This window comes from Poecilia latipinna, unplaced genomic scaffold (assembly GCF_001443285.1).
Source record: "Poecilia latipinna isolate Pla-1442-1.1 unplaced genomic scaffold, P_latipinna-1.0 Scaffold4495, whole genome shotgun sequence".
NCBI lineage: Eukaryota > Metazoa > Chordata > Actinopteri > Cyprinodontiformes > Poeciliidae > Poecilia > Poecilia latipinna.
This window is the reverse complement of record NW_015117111.1, coordinates 714-16,727: the sequence shown is the minus strand read 5'-3', so window position 1 is coordinate 16,727 and position 16,014 is coordinate 714. Positions and strand designations below refer to the sequence as shown.

Below are 16,014 nucleotides of genomic sequence, written 5' to 3'. Positions count from 1 at the left end.
GTATGGCATCCTGACTTAGCGGTTAAGTGAGTTTTACACGGGTGTGTGTTGTAGTTGACTCCAGCTGCAGCCAGACCTGCTTTAAATACACTTTGAAACCACGACAACGCATGTATATTTATCTAGTTATCATATTATATGATATTATAAACAATTTAAAGACTTATTTTCGTCATAACTTGTTCCGTATGCTGAACTGACAACTCCAGACTGTCGGACTTCTTAATGCGCATGCGCGGGCATGCGTACTAACTGCATGTATGCTATCCTGACAGCGTACGGCTATCTGATAGAACACCGGAACTGTCATTTGTTTATATGTTACCCTAACGCTAACCGGCTTTCGTCAGAGCTTTTAGACTATAAAATATGTGGAAACACCAGTGTCTGTCAACTGTCTGCCAACTATCATATGAGGGAGAGACAGAATTCTATCTGAAGCAGTCACATTTTCTGGAAAAAGCAGTCCGAACAACTGCTTCCCGTTCAGGATCCATAAAAGCGATCCGAAAACCGTTTTAAGCGTATGAGAGAGCAATTTCTCGTCTCATATAGTACCGCGATTTATTGCTGCAGCTCACTCACAATAATAACAGCGATGAGAGAAAGATGGTGTGCGCTGAGCTCTGAAATTTTTCAGAAAAGTATGGAAATGAATGGCTGAGAGCCCGAGTTTATACTGTCACATGATTTCACTATGAAGCACCTTAGCAGAAAACCGTAAGCGCTAGAGAAATTTCGAAAACATTTTATGGGAGCAGGCATTCGGTCTTTCATACCAATAGAGCGATTTTTGTAGGCATCAGGGCGATTTCAAAATTGCTTAGGGGGTCAAAAATCCACTAATTTTCTCATTCTAAAAGAGCTGCGTTTTGGCAGTTGGAAATTTCAACTGCCGAAATTTCAGCAGTTGGAAATTTCAACTGCCGAAATTTCGGCAGTTGAGGAGGATGGCCAGGATTGTCCACTGCTCTTCCCCATGTAATGCTATGGCAGGCCCCAATAAGCTCACCAACGTTCATTTTCTTTTTAACACATGCTTTAGCCAGCGTGAAAGCTAAATATATTAGATCGGTCAAGGGCACGGCCAGCTGTGACACATTAAAAGCAAACCCAACGGCTTTCCCTGGCGAGCTCAATCTGTCCGTCTTACCAGAAACCGAGTGGAGCTCGTTCCCTGGTCGATGGCACCAACCAGCGGGCCCAGGTTTATCCGGTGAGAGGACGCCACCATGGAGCTGTTCTTGGGCCGTCCCGGGAGCTGAAAACCCGATTACCAGCACCGGTGCGGAACAGTTGTTACAGTCTGAAGATGGGGCGTGCCAGCGCGCGGTCTGTCCCGATCTTATGACGTAACAGTCGCTCTCTAAAAAGACGTAACTATGGTGTCGTTTACAAAAGAAAAAAATGCACGCAAACCTTTTTACAGAAATAAACTGAAAGATTTATTTCGCTTTCTTTTATATTTTGTGAGGTTTTTAGCAGTATCATTAAAACAGAGAAAATGTTTTCATTGTATATGATAATATAATTTTATTATTCAGTTATTTCAGTTCACAAAGTGAAATTTAAGCTATGTAGAATACTTCATTGTTATCAAAGGGAAATTAAATGTTGTAACTCTTATTAGTTAAGATTCTTCAACGAGTTATTGTAGATAGAAATTGCTGTTGGCAGGAAAATCTTCTGTAGTCATCTGTATTACAGCGAATCTGAAAAAGCCTCTGACTGAAGACACTCTATTTTCCCAAGACAGTCTCAAGAGGAGGATGGCCAGGGTTGTCCATAATTTAAAATAAATTAGCTAACACATAAGTGTGCTTCCAATATTATCCTGAACATGGAATAGTAACATTATATGCCAGTTCATATTTTGGTATATGTAGTTTTGTAAAGAAAAATGTTTTTACATATATGTCTCCATGTCATGAAAGTATATTATGAGACAGATAACCTGTTAAAAAATAAGCTCCACCATCTTCTCCTGCTATTATTGCCATCTGAAGAAATGCGCCACTCCCAGTCAAAATCAACTAATTACAGCCAGGAGGAGTATGGAGAGGACATGGAGAGATATGCAAGAATAAAACCAAAGGTACACACAGTATGTTGGGGAGAGTAAAAGTAATCTTTTACTTAAAGTGACTTCGAAAGCAAAGACATGACACTAATGCCTCAAACTACAATACTGTATACACATATGTACGAAAATGCGTCCTTAAAAATGTTGCTGAAAAAGGCAACAGTCTGTGAAAAAAATGCCTTCCCATACCGGGAGTCGAACCCGGGCCGCCTGGGTGAAAACCAGGAATCCTAACCGCTAGACCATATGGGACTCATTTTAACCAACGCCTACCATTAAGAAAATGTCTACTAATACCATATGTAGTTTTTGTCTATTTCCCAGACTTTTCAACTACACTACCGAGGTAAACGAGTAGTTGTTTTCGTATGCTCCACCAGGGGGAGGCACTTCATTGGTAATGTTACCTGATGTCAAACAAACGAGTCAAATGTTGAAAACATACTTATGCTATTACAAATAATTATTTATTTTTCGTAAGTACCTTTTGTGTTTATTCAGCCTTAAATGATTTTTTAAACTTTATACATTATTTTCTTACTTGGACGTTGTTTAGTTTGACAACGCATGATGACGCAATCAATAAAGGACAGTGTTGTGGTTGTTGAAATGTGGAAGGCAGTTGTCTTCATATTCAGCTCGTTTTGATCAATTTCTTTTTACTTTGACCACACATAACTAAAATGTACGTAATGAAAAACTCTCCTGAGTTTATATCTGTATGCATTTGTGACGTCAGACCGGTTAAATATTCAGCATTGTGTTTTACGTTAGCAACAAAGGCTAAAGCTAAATGTTTTCTTCTTTAATTCAAGAATTTTGTGCATTTTCCAGGGCGGATTATTGGAAGTCACAACCGAGAAAATTCTGCCAGTACTGCAAGTGCTGGATTGCTGACAACAAGCCTGTGAGTATTACAGAAACATACATCATTATCCCTGGAGGTAATGCTACTACTTCTAATGTTTGATCTGCAGAGCATCGAGTTCCATGAAAGAGGGAAAAATCACAAAGAAAATGTGGCTGCAAAAATTTCTGAGGTAAGAATATTGATTTTATATTTATTTATGGGATAAATAACCAATTAACACACAATGAACACAAATACATTTGGGGTAAAAACAATAATAATAATAATTGTTGCTTTACTCATGTTATAAAAGTTTACACCGAAAATATTTTCCTGTCTTACTAGTATAATATCTAGTATCACTTCACAAACATACCAAGTTTGTATTGTTATACAGAGTCCAGTTTGGACCCTACCTGAGCAAAGCATGTGGAGGTAGAGGAAAAGAGGAAGAAAACTGCAGCAGAAGCAGTTCTAGATTTAGCTCAGAAACTCCAGAAGACACACATAGCACCTTCAATTATCACATATAAGAGAAATAAAACTACGTTAGACATAACTAACTCTTCAGTATATTTTCTGAAAACAGTTAAGAAGCATAACAAAGATAAATAAGAAAATAACTGTTATACAATATTTAATTTTCATTTTGAATTGATGAAGTATTTTTGAACTAACTTAAACTGAAGCATTGAGCCAGGAATACATTTTACTGACTGGAAAAAGACAGCAAGAAAATATAGGATATTGCCATGAATGCATTATGAATGAAGAAAATATTTTGTTTCTATATTGCTGTTTAGAACTTGAATAAACATTAATAAACATTACAGATGATCAACCAGAGAGAAAGTGCCTCATTTGGCATCATTCTAAGGACTGGCAGTAGAGATAAGCTCCAGGCTTCCACATCACGACTAACGTTGTCCTGCTATTGGCCGACCAGCAGCAGCCGCTGATCTGTCTCTGACCTTCTCTGGGCAGATTAAGAAAAAGAGTGTTGAAAAGGCGAAGAAGGAAGAGCGGATGTCCAAGGAGTTTGCAGCGATGGAGGAGGCAGCGCTGAAGGCGTACGAGGAAGATCTGAAGAGGATGCAACGGGGATCAGATGGTTATTCAGCAACATTTTATTAAAAGTGTTTTTGCTTTTTATTTGGATTTAAATTGAGTATATTTTGTAGGATCAAGTTCTCCAGTTCGAGCAGCCCCTCAATATCAGCCTGTACCTCTGGTGGGAGTTCAGCCCAAAAAGCAGCAGCAGCAGAAGAAGAAGAAGGGATGGAAGGCGAGCAGGAAGTCCAGAGAGGGACCAAGTGAGATGCAGGTTTGGGTGGAAGGCCAGAGCGATGAGGGACACATCTACTACTACAACACCGTGACAGGAGGTGAGGCAGGCTGATGCAACAGAACCTCCTGCTGGAATCCAGAACCATTTCCGTCTTATTTCTCCTGTTCTGCAGTGTCTCAGTGGGAAAAACCCGAAGGTTTCCAGGGAGGAAGCTCAGCTTCTGCTCAGTCCGAGCAGTCTGAGGTAAATTCTGTCCTCAAGCTCTGCTTCCTGTTGAGCTTTACATTCTGATCCCATTTCCCTTCAGAGTTCTTCGGGTTCTCCCTGGATGGAGGCAGTGAGTCCGGATGGCTACACATACTTCTACAACACAAACACAGGAGGTGAGGGGGTCCCTGCCTAAGCCCAGTCTGTTTTTACAGTGTGTTTGCTAGCTTCTATTAGTCATTATAAGTTCAATATTTAATTTTTGTTAGTTATAGTAGTAGTTTTTGTTTTTGTTCTTCATACTTTTGTTCATCTTAGGTGCAGAATTCCATAAGGTCATAGTATTGTATTGTGATTATGAATACGTTGATTGGGTCAGTTTCAAGAAACGTATTCAATTGTTATTGCACAACTAGCTGACTCTGACGTTTTCTCCCAACTGTGGCTGTCACTGTTTTGTGGACTAAGTAAAGACAGGAGTATAGAATAGTATAATTTCAGTATGTTTTAGTTTTATAAACACAAAATGTCGTTCCAGATATAGATTTTCCCCAGTAATTGCCATTTTTATTTTATTTACAAGAAGTTTTCTCCATTACAGTTTTCATTATGTCATTAGTTTTAGTAAACTATTATAACTTTGATCCAGAGGTCAACAATGTCAGTTTTGTTTGTCTCCTCTTAGAGTCCAGCTGGGAGAAGCCGGCGGACTTTCCTTCCAGCGAGGAATCGGAGACCCAGCAGGAGAAAGAGGAGAACGCAGGTGAGGACCCAAGTTCCCAGCCGGAGACTGCGCCCGCAGGGGAGGAGCGCTCCGAGTCTGACAGGTCAGCACTGGAGCTGCAGCCAATGGGAGAAGTAGATCCGAAGCCCAAAATCCCCAAAATCAACTTCAGGGTGAGATTAAATAAAAACTACGCTCAGGCGAATTTTAAAAAGTGAGACCTGAGAGTTTATTTCTTGTTTTTAGAAAAGAAAAATAGAGACTGAACCCTCGGAAAAAGAAAGTGAGGATAAAATGGCAGAAGCAGCTCTGGAAGAGGAAAAGAAAGAGACAAAACCAGAGGAAGAGGCGCAGAGGTCAGGACCCAAACCAGAGACAGTAGCAGAGGTGGCGACAGCAGGAAAAACTCCAGTAAAAAGGCCCCGAGCAGCCAATCCGTACGGAGCCTGGGAACGGATCCAGCAGAAGCAGGATCCATTGTAAGTATTCCCAATCCGACACATGGAACGAAGTGGACCACAGGTAATCAGCTGGTGTTTTCCCGTCTGCTTCCCAGTGCTAACGTGGATTTACAGCTGCCCCAGACGGAGGAGAACGTGGCTGGCACTCCGGCAGAACTCCCGTCGGAACCCAAACCCAAGTTCAAGGAACGCGTCATCACCTCTCTGGGAGAGGAGGGCGGACCCACCTCATTCCGGAGGAACAAGGCCCAAAACGGGAAGAACAGGAGCCTTCGGCAGAGAGACGACGACGACTGATCCCAGCAGAAGCTTTCAGAGGGAGACTTTCCTGGAAGTAAAAGTTTCTAGGAACATGTCAATGAATTGACATGAACTTTTGTAGGAGGTTTTTTATTTTTCTGAATGTATGATGAGCAGGATTTGGCCAGATTAAAAATGTAATGTATTTTTTATGCTCTGAAGTCATGATTTTGAAGAGAGGTTAATGAAACGTTCCTATAGTTTGGGATCTTATTAAATGGAGACAATCCAACATGATCATTTTCCAGCAATTAGAGGGGAATGAAACCCATTCCAGGCCCAGGAGGGCTATTGGCCTCTTGGCACAGACGCATAGGGGGTGACGTGGGGAGTGTGTGTGTAGAGCTGATAGATGTTTTCACCACACCCTGACTGGCAAATAACCAGAGAAACGATGTTTTCTGACCGATCATCCATCTTTATTACCAAAAAAACAGACGCAGCAGCATGGAGACATGCATCCTGATGTGGCAGGCCTGGTTCCAGAGGTGATGGAGAGAAGTATCCACTCGGTCTGGAATTTCATTGACCAGTTATAAGCATGGAGCAAATGGAATATGGTAGTTTAAAAGTTGCATCCTCCACCTTTCCAAACATCTTCTGTCCATCCACTCACCCGTTTGTAAAGGTTCACTGATTGAAGTTTTCTGGCCGATCATCCATCTTTAAGAAGTCTGACCTGCCAATTATGATTTTGGTCAATGCAAATTTTTTTTTGTATAAATGGTTGCTGAGTTAGCAACAATGGGGCGACTTATTAAATGAACACGTCAATTTATCGGTGCACCCTTACTTAATTTTTCATTGTCTATTTTTTCATTAATCAGTCCAGCTACCCTACTTGTCTGTCCATCCATCCGTCAGTCTGCAGACTGTCCGGTCACAAAGATCTCTACCGCCTCCAGCAGAGCCTCCTGCTCAGAATGCTCCAGCAGGTCTGTCATCAGCTCCTCCAGCTCCTCCCCTCCTCTCATGAACTCCTGAAAACAAAATACATGAGGGGTTTAGTCTGACATGAGTCACAAGTAGAGATGTGCCAATCAGGTTATTTCCTGGCGATTCCGATTCCGATCACCCATGAGGGCCGATCACATAATTATTATGATTTTAATCATAAGCACTACCGGTTACATTATGTCGAAAAAGGAACCATGAATTCACCTTAATTTAGACAGAAACTTGTTTTTAATAAGTTTTTCCAAGAAAAAAAAAAACAAAACAGGCATTGTGCAAATTGTACTGCTATTGATAATACTATCTTTAATAGACTGAAAACATATGAAGGCTCTGAAGAGGCTAAATAATGCAAAGAGCCAAAATAAAACCTCTCAACATTGCCAAAAAAATTCAAGTATAAAACTTAACATTCAAAGGCAAAAACAGGTTCCATTACAACAAACAATCCAGAGTTACTGAATGAAAACTTCCTGATAGCATGGCGGCTAGCTGATTACTGCTAGTTCTCATTGGCTGTTTCTGACTGAGTGGAGGAATTATGCAGATCAGGGAGGAGATCGATTTTTTTTTTTAGAGATTATCTGTCTCATGTAAACAGTTTGACTTTTTACTGGACTCATTCTAGATCAACAAACCAGGTCAAGACAACCTCCAGTAGCTCTGAGGGTAGAGATCTGGCCACAATGTTCCATTCAGATTGTCATCATCAAGTACTGCAAACTTTACCCTAAGTTAACATTTGTTGTGATCAAATCAATTTTACAGGCAGACATATGGATATTAACATTTGCTTCTCATCTGACCTTAATGTCTCTGGTGGTGTATCCTGTCCGGTGGTCGGTGACTCGATCCTGGCTGAAGTTGTAGGTGCGAATCCTCTCTGCCTGGTTGCGTGTGCCCACCTTGATAATAGAGAAAAGCTGAGCTTTGGCTAGGCCTGGAACTTCCAGGTATTTTATTCAGGTAAGATTCAGTGGAATCTTTCTTCCACTCCAATAAACGAAATGTACATGCACCTTCAAATTTTAAAGAAACAATGGAGAGACTCCTTCAACCTTTTAGAGCAGGAGTGTCAAACTCATTTTCATTTTGGGCCATATCAAAAATCTAAAGGGCCACTTGTGCCAGAATGTATTGATAAAACTAATACAAATGTTAAAATATCAACAAATAGCTGTTTGTTTCAGCATTCAGTTAGTGTTTCTTAAAATGAAATATTGAACATCTTTTCACAATGATGAGTCCATTCAGGATTTTGCTATTGTTTTTGTGTTTCTTTTTAGCTACCAAAATCAGATTTTGTGGCGCTAATTTAGAAATTTTTTGAGGACTTTTTATGATATTTGTGCTTATGTATGACATTAAATGTGACTTTTTATTAATCGCTATGTCGATCCCAGACTATAACTTGACATCAAGTAAGGTTGAGGCAGCAGTCATCTAAACTCAATGTTTTTATCCAATTTTGAGAACAATTTGCAGCAAAAGTCAGAAAAAAAATGGGGGAATCTGTAGATTTTGTGTGAACTTTGAGTGAGTTTTGCAGATTTGTTGAAAAACTGGAGGGACTTATTAATGTAATTTGGAGTCTAGAGGGTCACATAAAAAGCTACGATGGGCCACGTTTGGCCCACAGGCCTTGAGTTTGACACCGGTACTTTACAATTAAAACATTTAATTTCATATTGCAGAGCCATCTAGTGTCAAAATTTTAAAATGTAATTAACTGGTAAGTGGCCTGAGGTCATATTTTGCTGTAAAAGTCCTACTGACCACTCAAAGTATGAGACCCACATTTATAAACACATTCTCACAACATAGTGCTTTTTATAGTGCTTTGGTCAAAGGGCACATTAACGTGTAAAAATATCCATACGTATCATTGTCAAGTCGCAGAGTCCAGTTCTGCTTCAGCTTCATTTTGGGTATTTGTTTTTTTTTTCTGGAATGCTGTATTTGATTCCTGCCAAAAATGTTCTGGTGTCCGAATAACTCAGTTTTAGTCTCATTGGTCCAAAGAACATCTTCCCTACGGCAATGTTCTTTCTGGAAAACTTTTGTCTGGTCACTCATATTTTTTAAAGAGCTTAAGCTCCCTTCTTCTACAGGAACAACATCTGAGACAGATTCTCAACGGTGTCCTGACCTGCTGCTTTCGCGCCATGTGCCTTTGCTCGGTCTCCTTGCCCATCATGCTCTGGTAGAGTCTGGCCCTCAACATGCGCATGGCCGTGTCTCTGTTCTGCAGCTGCGAGCGCGTCTGCTGGCACTCAGACACTATTCCTGTTAGAACCGACATGTTTATAGCTGGAACAGATCCTAAGTAACTTCAGGAAGATCTCTGGCAGACCGGACCTGTAGGAAGGTGAACTATCCGCACGGCGCTGTCTGTTGTGTTAACGCCCTGGCCACCAGGGCCTCGTGATCTGAACGTGTCGATCCGCAGATCCTTTGGGTCAATGTGGACGTCCAACTACAGAGAGAGTTTGAGGTTAGCATCAGAGAGAGAAACAAGGTAAAAGTTTGGGGTGTACCTCAACTGGCTGTGGCAGGATGATGACCGACATAGTTCCAGTGTGGATCCGCTGCATCCTGGATGAGAGGCCCACCTCAGGGATCCTCTGAACCCGGTGCGTTCCTCCTTCATGTTTCAGGTGCATGTACACATTATCCCCGGCTATCCTGACTGCCGCATGGTGCAGTCCACCTAAAGACAGCTAACTGTCATTGTTCTATTGTTCTGTGTAAAGCACAGTACAGACTTACTATGATCAATCAAACCCAATCAAAAGAAAGATTGTTGCATTTAGTCAATTTTCAAGCCTAGTTAAGCAATGTTGGCCACACAACTTTAGGATTGTTTTTTTATTTTTTACTGAAATGTAGTATCACTGGTGCTATTATTAAACTCTTTCGGTTGGGTAACCTTACCGTACTCTGCAGGCGAGTAATTCAGAACCTCAAAATTCCAGTTCTTGTAACAAGCAAAGCCTCGGTACATGTCAAACATTTCCCTGGTGAACTGCTGGCAGATGTCACCTGAAACAGAGTCAACATTCATCTTTTGAGAACCCCCTAAAGGTTAACTGATTTTCATTTTCATACGTGGATTTTTAATATTATACATAACAGCAACAAGAAAGATGGATCTTTCTTCTTGCTGCCAAAGAAAATGTGGAAAATTAAATGAAGGAACCAGAATCTGATGCTTGAATGCCAAGGAAAATAGTCCCGTTTTCTTTCCTACCTCCTGTTGTTCGTCCTGAGACAATCTCCAGCACAACGTCGCTTGGGTCCAGAGGGTCAACGGGCACAAGAGCTTTGATTAACTGGAGAGAAAATACAGTTTTAAGCATGACAACAGGAAGAGTTGGTTGGGGTCAAATTGCACAGTTTTACATCATATTTGAGTTTCAACCAATTTTTTTTTTTTTTTTTTATGCCTCTGTGCCCCTTACTGGCGTACCGCAAGGATCCATTCTGCGCTACTATTTAATCATTAAATGTTGACTTTAGTTTCCATCTTTAGAAAGCACAACAAGTCTTCCACTGGTTGGCTAATGATGGACAGATATACCTGACACCAGACAGCATCAGGTATTATACTGGTAACGGTGTTTTAGTTTGGAAACACAAGTTTGTTTCCTGTTTCTGACAACTTCTACTGATTTTAATGTGTTGAATAAAAAAAAAAAAAAAAAAAAGATTGACCTTGAAAAGTGTGATCAGTGACATTAAAGCTCTGTAAATGTTTGCACAGGACTCACATGTTTTCTCAAGGTCAGAATGTTGCTGCAGATCTGCGCCTCCTCCTCTCTGAGCAGCTGGATCAGGTTTTGATCTTCATCTTTAGTACCAGCTGAGTATTCACAGGTTCAAAATGAACCTAAGACACGAATATTCCACCCTAAGGTTAGGAATACGAAAGGTTTCGGTCACTACTCACTGTGCAGAAGCGAAAGGACTTCTTCCAAGTCTTTCTGGGCTTGTTCAATGCTTCCAAACAGACCAGCAACAGGCAGCAGCTCTGTGTGCTTCTTTAGCAGCGCTTTCCTGTCTGAATCGCGGAGCTGATTGTGTTGTAACTTGCGGCTTAGTTCTCTGTGTTCCTCCATCAGTTTCTGTAGATACCTCTGAACTGAGCTGATGTTGTACAAATCCCCTATATCACAATGTGAAAGGCGTTTTGGGACTGCATTGGTACCCCGTAGCTGTACCTCTGTAAAGTTAGCAGGTCTTAGCCCGCTGTGGTCCTTCGGGGTCCCCCACGGAAACCCACGGCGTGAAACTACACGGCTGCAGTGGCAGCACAGTTCGAACCAGCGAGGGAAAAACATTTCAGCTAAGTTTTAGGAGCCGGTGAAGAAGAAATGTTTCTGGCGAGCGCTGATGACACAAGCACACACGGGAAGTAGCCGAAATTCTAGCAATAAAGACTTCTGGGAAATGTAGTTTTATCTTTGGGTTAAATTAGCAACTTATCGGTAACCAACTAATCAATCGCTATATTTTCATCGGTTTCATAAAGTTGTGATAAATAAGTTTAAAGCGTTGTAGGGCTATGTGTAAAATGTCGGAATTCACGGATAACAAGGGTTAGGAAATAATATTGCAAAATACTGAAGTAAATATTGGAACGTTAACAAATATGTATATATTTTTACTAAGAAGGTATTAGCCTAATATTTCTTAGCCGACTAGCATATTAGCTTCACGACTAACAGGCTAACAGGCAATACAGAAACAAGTAAATGTCATTTTAAATTTGTGGTACAAAAACAAACTCTTTCAATCTGGCTATGTTGGATACATAATACTTCACCTTAGCTGGAAAATATGAACATTTTTCATGTATGAAGTGTTTTCATTTCTATTCCAACTGGAACAGAAAAATAAAGTTGGTTTAACACATGATTTAAGTGTTTTATTGTGACGTGTTCAGGCTTCCAGGAATCCTGTGAGTTTTCATTAACTAAGGCGGTGGAGGATGTCAGTCAGCACAGCCACACCCAGACTGAGACCCTGAGAGAGAAACAGAAAATTCTGAAAACCTTGCAGGTACACCTCTTCATTTTTCTGATAAAACTTCACTCAAACTGGTTAGCAAAATTATTCATACCCTTGTGAACTTTTCCATATTTTGTAACGATAAATATATTTCATTGGAATTTTATGTGAAAGACCAACACAAAGTGGTATCCAGTTGTGAAGATAGAAAATTATTCATGATTCAAACCATATTTTACAAATGAAAAACTGAAAAGTGCAGTGTGCAAAAGTATTCAGCCCCCCCTTTCTCTGAGTGCAATCAATTGCCCTCAGAAGAAGTTGCCACAGAGAAGTTGTATTTGTCCTGAGATCAGATTACCCTCAGGTAGACTCCATTAAATCATTAACAGCCAGCAGGCAACTTCTGGATGGGTATGAATACTTTTGCGAGCCACTGTATTTCTGTAGTATCTGTAATATCATGCTATTATGATTCGGTGTGTTTCTATTGAAGGCGGCTCTGGCTGACATTGAAAAGAAAACTGTACATGCGGAGCAGCAGCTGAGGTCCAAGTTGAGAGAAATCCGCCTGCTGGAGGGAGAGATGGAGCATCTGGAGAGGCAAAAAGTGCTGCTGCAGGACCGCTGTGCCAGCATCAACAGGGAGAACGTAAAACAACACATGCTCATACAGGACAAGGAGGAGAATGCCCGATCCACTCTGGAAAAAATCAGCATGTACAGAAACAAGATGAAAGGCCACAGAGATGCCGTTCTGCAGGCTGTGAGCCAGATAGAGGCCCACAGGGAGCTGGAGGAGAACAGGATGCTGGTCTTGAAGCTGAGGCAGGAGAAGGAACAGCTCAAGGAGGATCTGCAAAACCCAAATGGGATAACCCTGCAAACAGCTAAGGTACAAAACATACACAAAATGATTTTAAAGTATTTGGTTTGTGTAAACTTTCTTCTGTCCAGGAGGAAACTGATGCCCTGAAGAAAGAGATCTCTGAGAGAAATATAGCCATTGCTGGAGGAAGAGAACAACTGAAAAAAGAGTTTGAGATTCATGCAAAGTTAAAGAGAGATATCGAGGTACAGCAGAGGATTGAATTATCCCCCCAAAATTAAAACATTTTGTTGATGATTTTCTCTCCTCTAGATCCAAAACAGGCGCTATGAAGCCATCGTCAAACGGCTGCGCTGCCAGCTCAGCAGAGCTCAGGCCGTACACAGGTGAAGCCATCGCCCCAAAGTCATCTATTTCCTCTTTACATGACACAAAATTTTAAAAATGCAATCAAATCGTCTCTTTTTTCAGGCATACTTTGGATGAAATTTTCCACCTGCAGAAGGAGCTGACTGAGCTCAAGGGGCATCAGCATTCTTCACAGGATTGAAGATATTTAAAGTGCAATATTATGTCTGTCTAATCTTGGTTATTTGTTCTGCTGGAGAATGTTTGTCTAATCTTGGTTATTTGTTCTGCTGGAGAATACATTTAGGGATTTAAGATACTTGCTACTAATAGAACAGTTTGTTTTTGTTCCTTGTGTTGAGCAGGTGGGGGCAGCACCCTCCAGTAAATCTCTAGCTAAGGCTTCTTATGTGTTTGACTGTCATATTCTGTGTTTATGCAAACCACCAATGGCCTCAATTTAAGCTTTGCCAAATCCAAACGCTAATCCACTGAGAATTTATTAAATAAAGACACGTTTATCTTGTGTGGATTGCTGTCGACATTAACAGAGTGTGGGATGGGATTTCTGCTCAAATGATGACAGAAAATCAATCCCTGCAGAACAGAGTTTGATGCACAACAAAAGCCATGTGTCCACTGTAGCTGACAGGCAATGAGGTTTGTTTTGGAATGCACTGTTCCAGCTCCTGCTCCACTAAGTAGCTTGACGACTGCGAAGTGACAGTTCCACCGTCCCTTGGTCCAGGGTACGACTTCTTTGCCACAGTAATGCAACAATTGCTCGGCATTTTTAAGAACTGAGTCCACATCATACAGACTGAAAAAAGAAAATTAAATGTTTAATCAAAAATGGGCAGAAAACATTTTAAAACAAGTCAGGATTTATGTAGTCAAATTTATCTTTTACCATTTAGTTAGTATTTTTAAAAGTGTTTTGCATTTAAGTTTCAATTAGAAATAAAAACAAAGTTACCAAAAATGTTGGAAGGTAGCATTTAGGTTGAAATCTAATAACCAAGTTTGCATTTAGCTAGCTAACTTTGGCATAACTATATAGCATTTTAGTTAACATCCAAAAACAACTTATTTAGCTAAACGGTTGGGACTAAAACCAGAGAGCTATTTGGTATTTTAAAACAACTTAGCATTTTGTATTTAAGTGAGGGTTAATGAATAAATTTAAAAAGAAGTTAGGATTTAAATTAGACTTAAGTTAAGCACTTGAAATTTAGGTTTGCATTTAAATAGGCATATTAAAAAGCATTAAAAACAAAATGAGCTAGTACAATTTGGCATTTGAGTTGGGATTTTAAAAATGGTATTTCGGTAAACATCTAAAAATGCAAGTTAACATTAAAATGATTAAGTATATAGCATTTAAAAGTATTTTTTTTAATCAATTCACTTAAGATTGTCTTTAAAAATTAATTAACTTAATAAATTAACTTGTTATTCTATTATTCCTTTAGTATTTTGAGTTGCTGTTTTTTTCCCTTTTCTTTTATGATTTCACATTTAAGCTAGTTATTTAAAGACAATTTAGCAGTTTACTCTAAAAATTATTTTGAACTTATTTGTGAGCACCTAACTCCAGAGCAAAGACAGAAGAGCTTGTGAAAACAGTGGATGAAACAGGAAGGGGAGCTGAACACGAGGTGAAAGGCAACTCGGAGATGTAGAAGTAATTTCTACAAGCAACATAACAGTATCATGTGTCAGTGATATTTCTTGCACTTCACAAAATAAATGGCATCACGAGGAAAGGACATTACGTTGACATATTGAAACAACATCTAAGGACAACCAGAAAGGTAAAAGCACAAGGAGGTCTTGAAAATGGACAACAGTTTAAATCCTTTAAAATGAAGTGATATTCTGCCAGCTGGCATTCTGTTGTGTTTGCAGTACCATACCTTGACTGAGCTCCTTTTAACATCCAGCCTGACAGTCCCTGGATTTGCAGTGTTGACACTGCTCTGCCATGGGCCTCCTCTCAAACTACCATAAACAACAATCGTCTAGTATAAATAGAAACAAACTGCAAGTGAATTCAGTTTGTTCTCTTTGAATAGTACAAGCACATACCTTCACGCTTCCACCCACAGTCTCATTTGTCCATGCACGAACCATGAAGGACTATTTTTACTCCTCGTTGACACAAATTAAATGAACATGGTGACAAAAATAAGTGAGATGGTAAATGTTCCCATGCAATGAGGAGCAGGGAGTTCCTTGACTCCATTTACATAATCCCACTCCCATGACACATTTGTCATAAGACATTTTGATTAGTGTGATCTTTGTTTGAGCCAGAAAGTGTTTAGGCATGCCAGGACACTCAGAGGTGCTGAAACACTGTAACAGTGTTTGTTATTACGCAATAGTCAGCCCCGCCCTTATCTCACCATTCATTCGACTGACTACTGACCAGTTCTCTATCTAACAGGTCCGGAAAATCTCTAAAACCCGGGTCTTACCCCAAAGTCGGTTTATATGAGATATTCTATTTAATCTGGCGGCGGAAAAGACGCGTCTAGCTCTAACTACCTACAATCCAGAAGTTATGACCCTTTCCAGTTGAGAAACAGTCAGCAGAGTAGCCCTCACCGCTGCATAGCTTCAACAACCACTCCTGTTAACGGTAGATCTTTTCCTTAAAATAACGGCACTTGTTAACAGCTAGATTAGTTTTAGTAACTTAGATTTAAGTCCCAGGGTCATTATTTTAACACTCACCAAAGGAAAGTACGAAGCCACCACATCTCTAGAATCATGTACACTAATTTTACTGCAATCAGGGGAAATTACAATGATCAAATGACTCAATTAATCTCAATGCCCACAAGTTTCATTGGAATTTTTAGTATGTAATTTTATTAAGCAAGCTTTAGCAGGGATAAGTGACAAGTAGATTAACTTTCAGAGATTACAAAATTGTAATAAGAAAATAAATTCAA

General features: G+C 40.0%; 3 protein-coding genes and 1 non-coding gene across 7 annotated transcripts; 2 read left to right on the top strand and 2 right to left on the bottom strand.

Annotated features, from left to right (window-relative positions):
- Positions 1 to 2,263: 2,263 nt before the first annotated feature.
- Positions 2,264 to 2,335, bottom strand: trnae-uuc (transfer RNA glutamic acid (anticodon UUC)). Its single transcript has one exon. It is a non-coding gene; the product is annotated as a tRNA-Glu (tRNA).
- Positions 2,336 to 2,655: 320 nt separating this feature from the next.
- Positions 2,656 to 6,074, top strand: wbp4 (WW domain binding protein 4). Its single transcript, XM_015026051.1, has 10 exons — positions 2,656 to 2,768; positions 2,918 to 2,990; positions 3,061 to 3,123; positions 3,918 to 4,044; positions 4,115 to 4,318; positions 4,394 to 4,464; positions 4,529 to 4,604; positions 5,114 to 5,325; positions 5,399 to 5,631; positions 5,709 to 6,074. Coding segments are annotated over exons 1-10 (1,263 nt in total). The 5' UTR covers positions 2,656 to 2,766; the 3' UTR covers positions 5,911 to 6,074.
- A 234-nt stretch (positions 6,075 to 6,308) lies between these two features.
- mtrf1 (mitochondrial translational release factor 1) lies at positions 6,309 to 11,291 on the bottom strand. 4 transcript variants are annotated; one of them, XR_001423698.1, is made up of 10 exons: positions 10,817 to 11,291; positions 10,638 to 10,729; positions 10,118 to 10,199; positions 9,802 to 9,909; positions 9,405 to 9,577; positions 9,226 to 9,343; positions 9,017 to 9,153; positions 7,674 to 7,772; positions 6,530 to 6,893; positions 6,309 to 6,427 (listed from the first exon to the last, which is right to left on the bottom strand). XR_001423698.1 is itself a non-coding variant. In XM_015026047.1 (9 exons), exons 1-9 carry the CDS (start codon positions 11,205 to 11,207, stop codon positions 6,774 to 6,776), a joined length of 1,320 nt encoding a protein of 439 aa, XP_014881533.1. In that variant the 5' UTR covers positions 11,208 to 11,291; the 3' UTR covers positions 6,309 to 6,773. The 4 variants fall into 4 exon arrangements, 3 of the variants coding, with proteins under 3 accessions (XP_014881533.1, XP_014881534.1, XP_014881535.1); XM_015026047.1 differs by having other exon boundaries at positions 6,309 to 6,893; XM_015026048.1 differs by having other exon boundaries at positions 6,309 to 6,893; positions 9,405 to 9,511.
- A 64-nt stretch (positions 11,292 to 11,355) lies between these two features.
- Positions 11,356 to 13,580, top strand: ccdc122 (coiled-coil domain containing 122). Its single transcript, XM_015026052.1, has 7 exons — positions 11,356 to 11,465; positions 11,813 to 11,928; positions 12,374 to 12,772; positions 12,835 to 12,951; positions 13,019 to 13,092; positions 13,178 to 13,284; positions 13,323 to 13,580. Exons 1-6 carry the CDS (start codon positions 11,432 to 11,434, stop codon positions 13,254 to 13,256), a joined length of 819 nt encoding a protein of 272 aa, XP_014881538.1. The 5' UTR covers positions 11,356 to 11,431; the 3' UTR covers positions 13,257 to 13,284; positions 13,323 to 13,580.
- Positions 13,581 to 16,014: the final 2,434 nt, after the last annotated feature.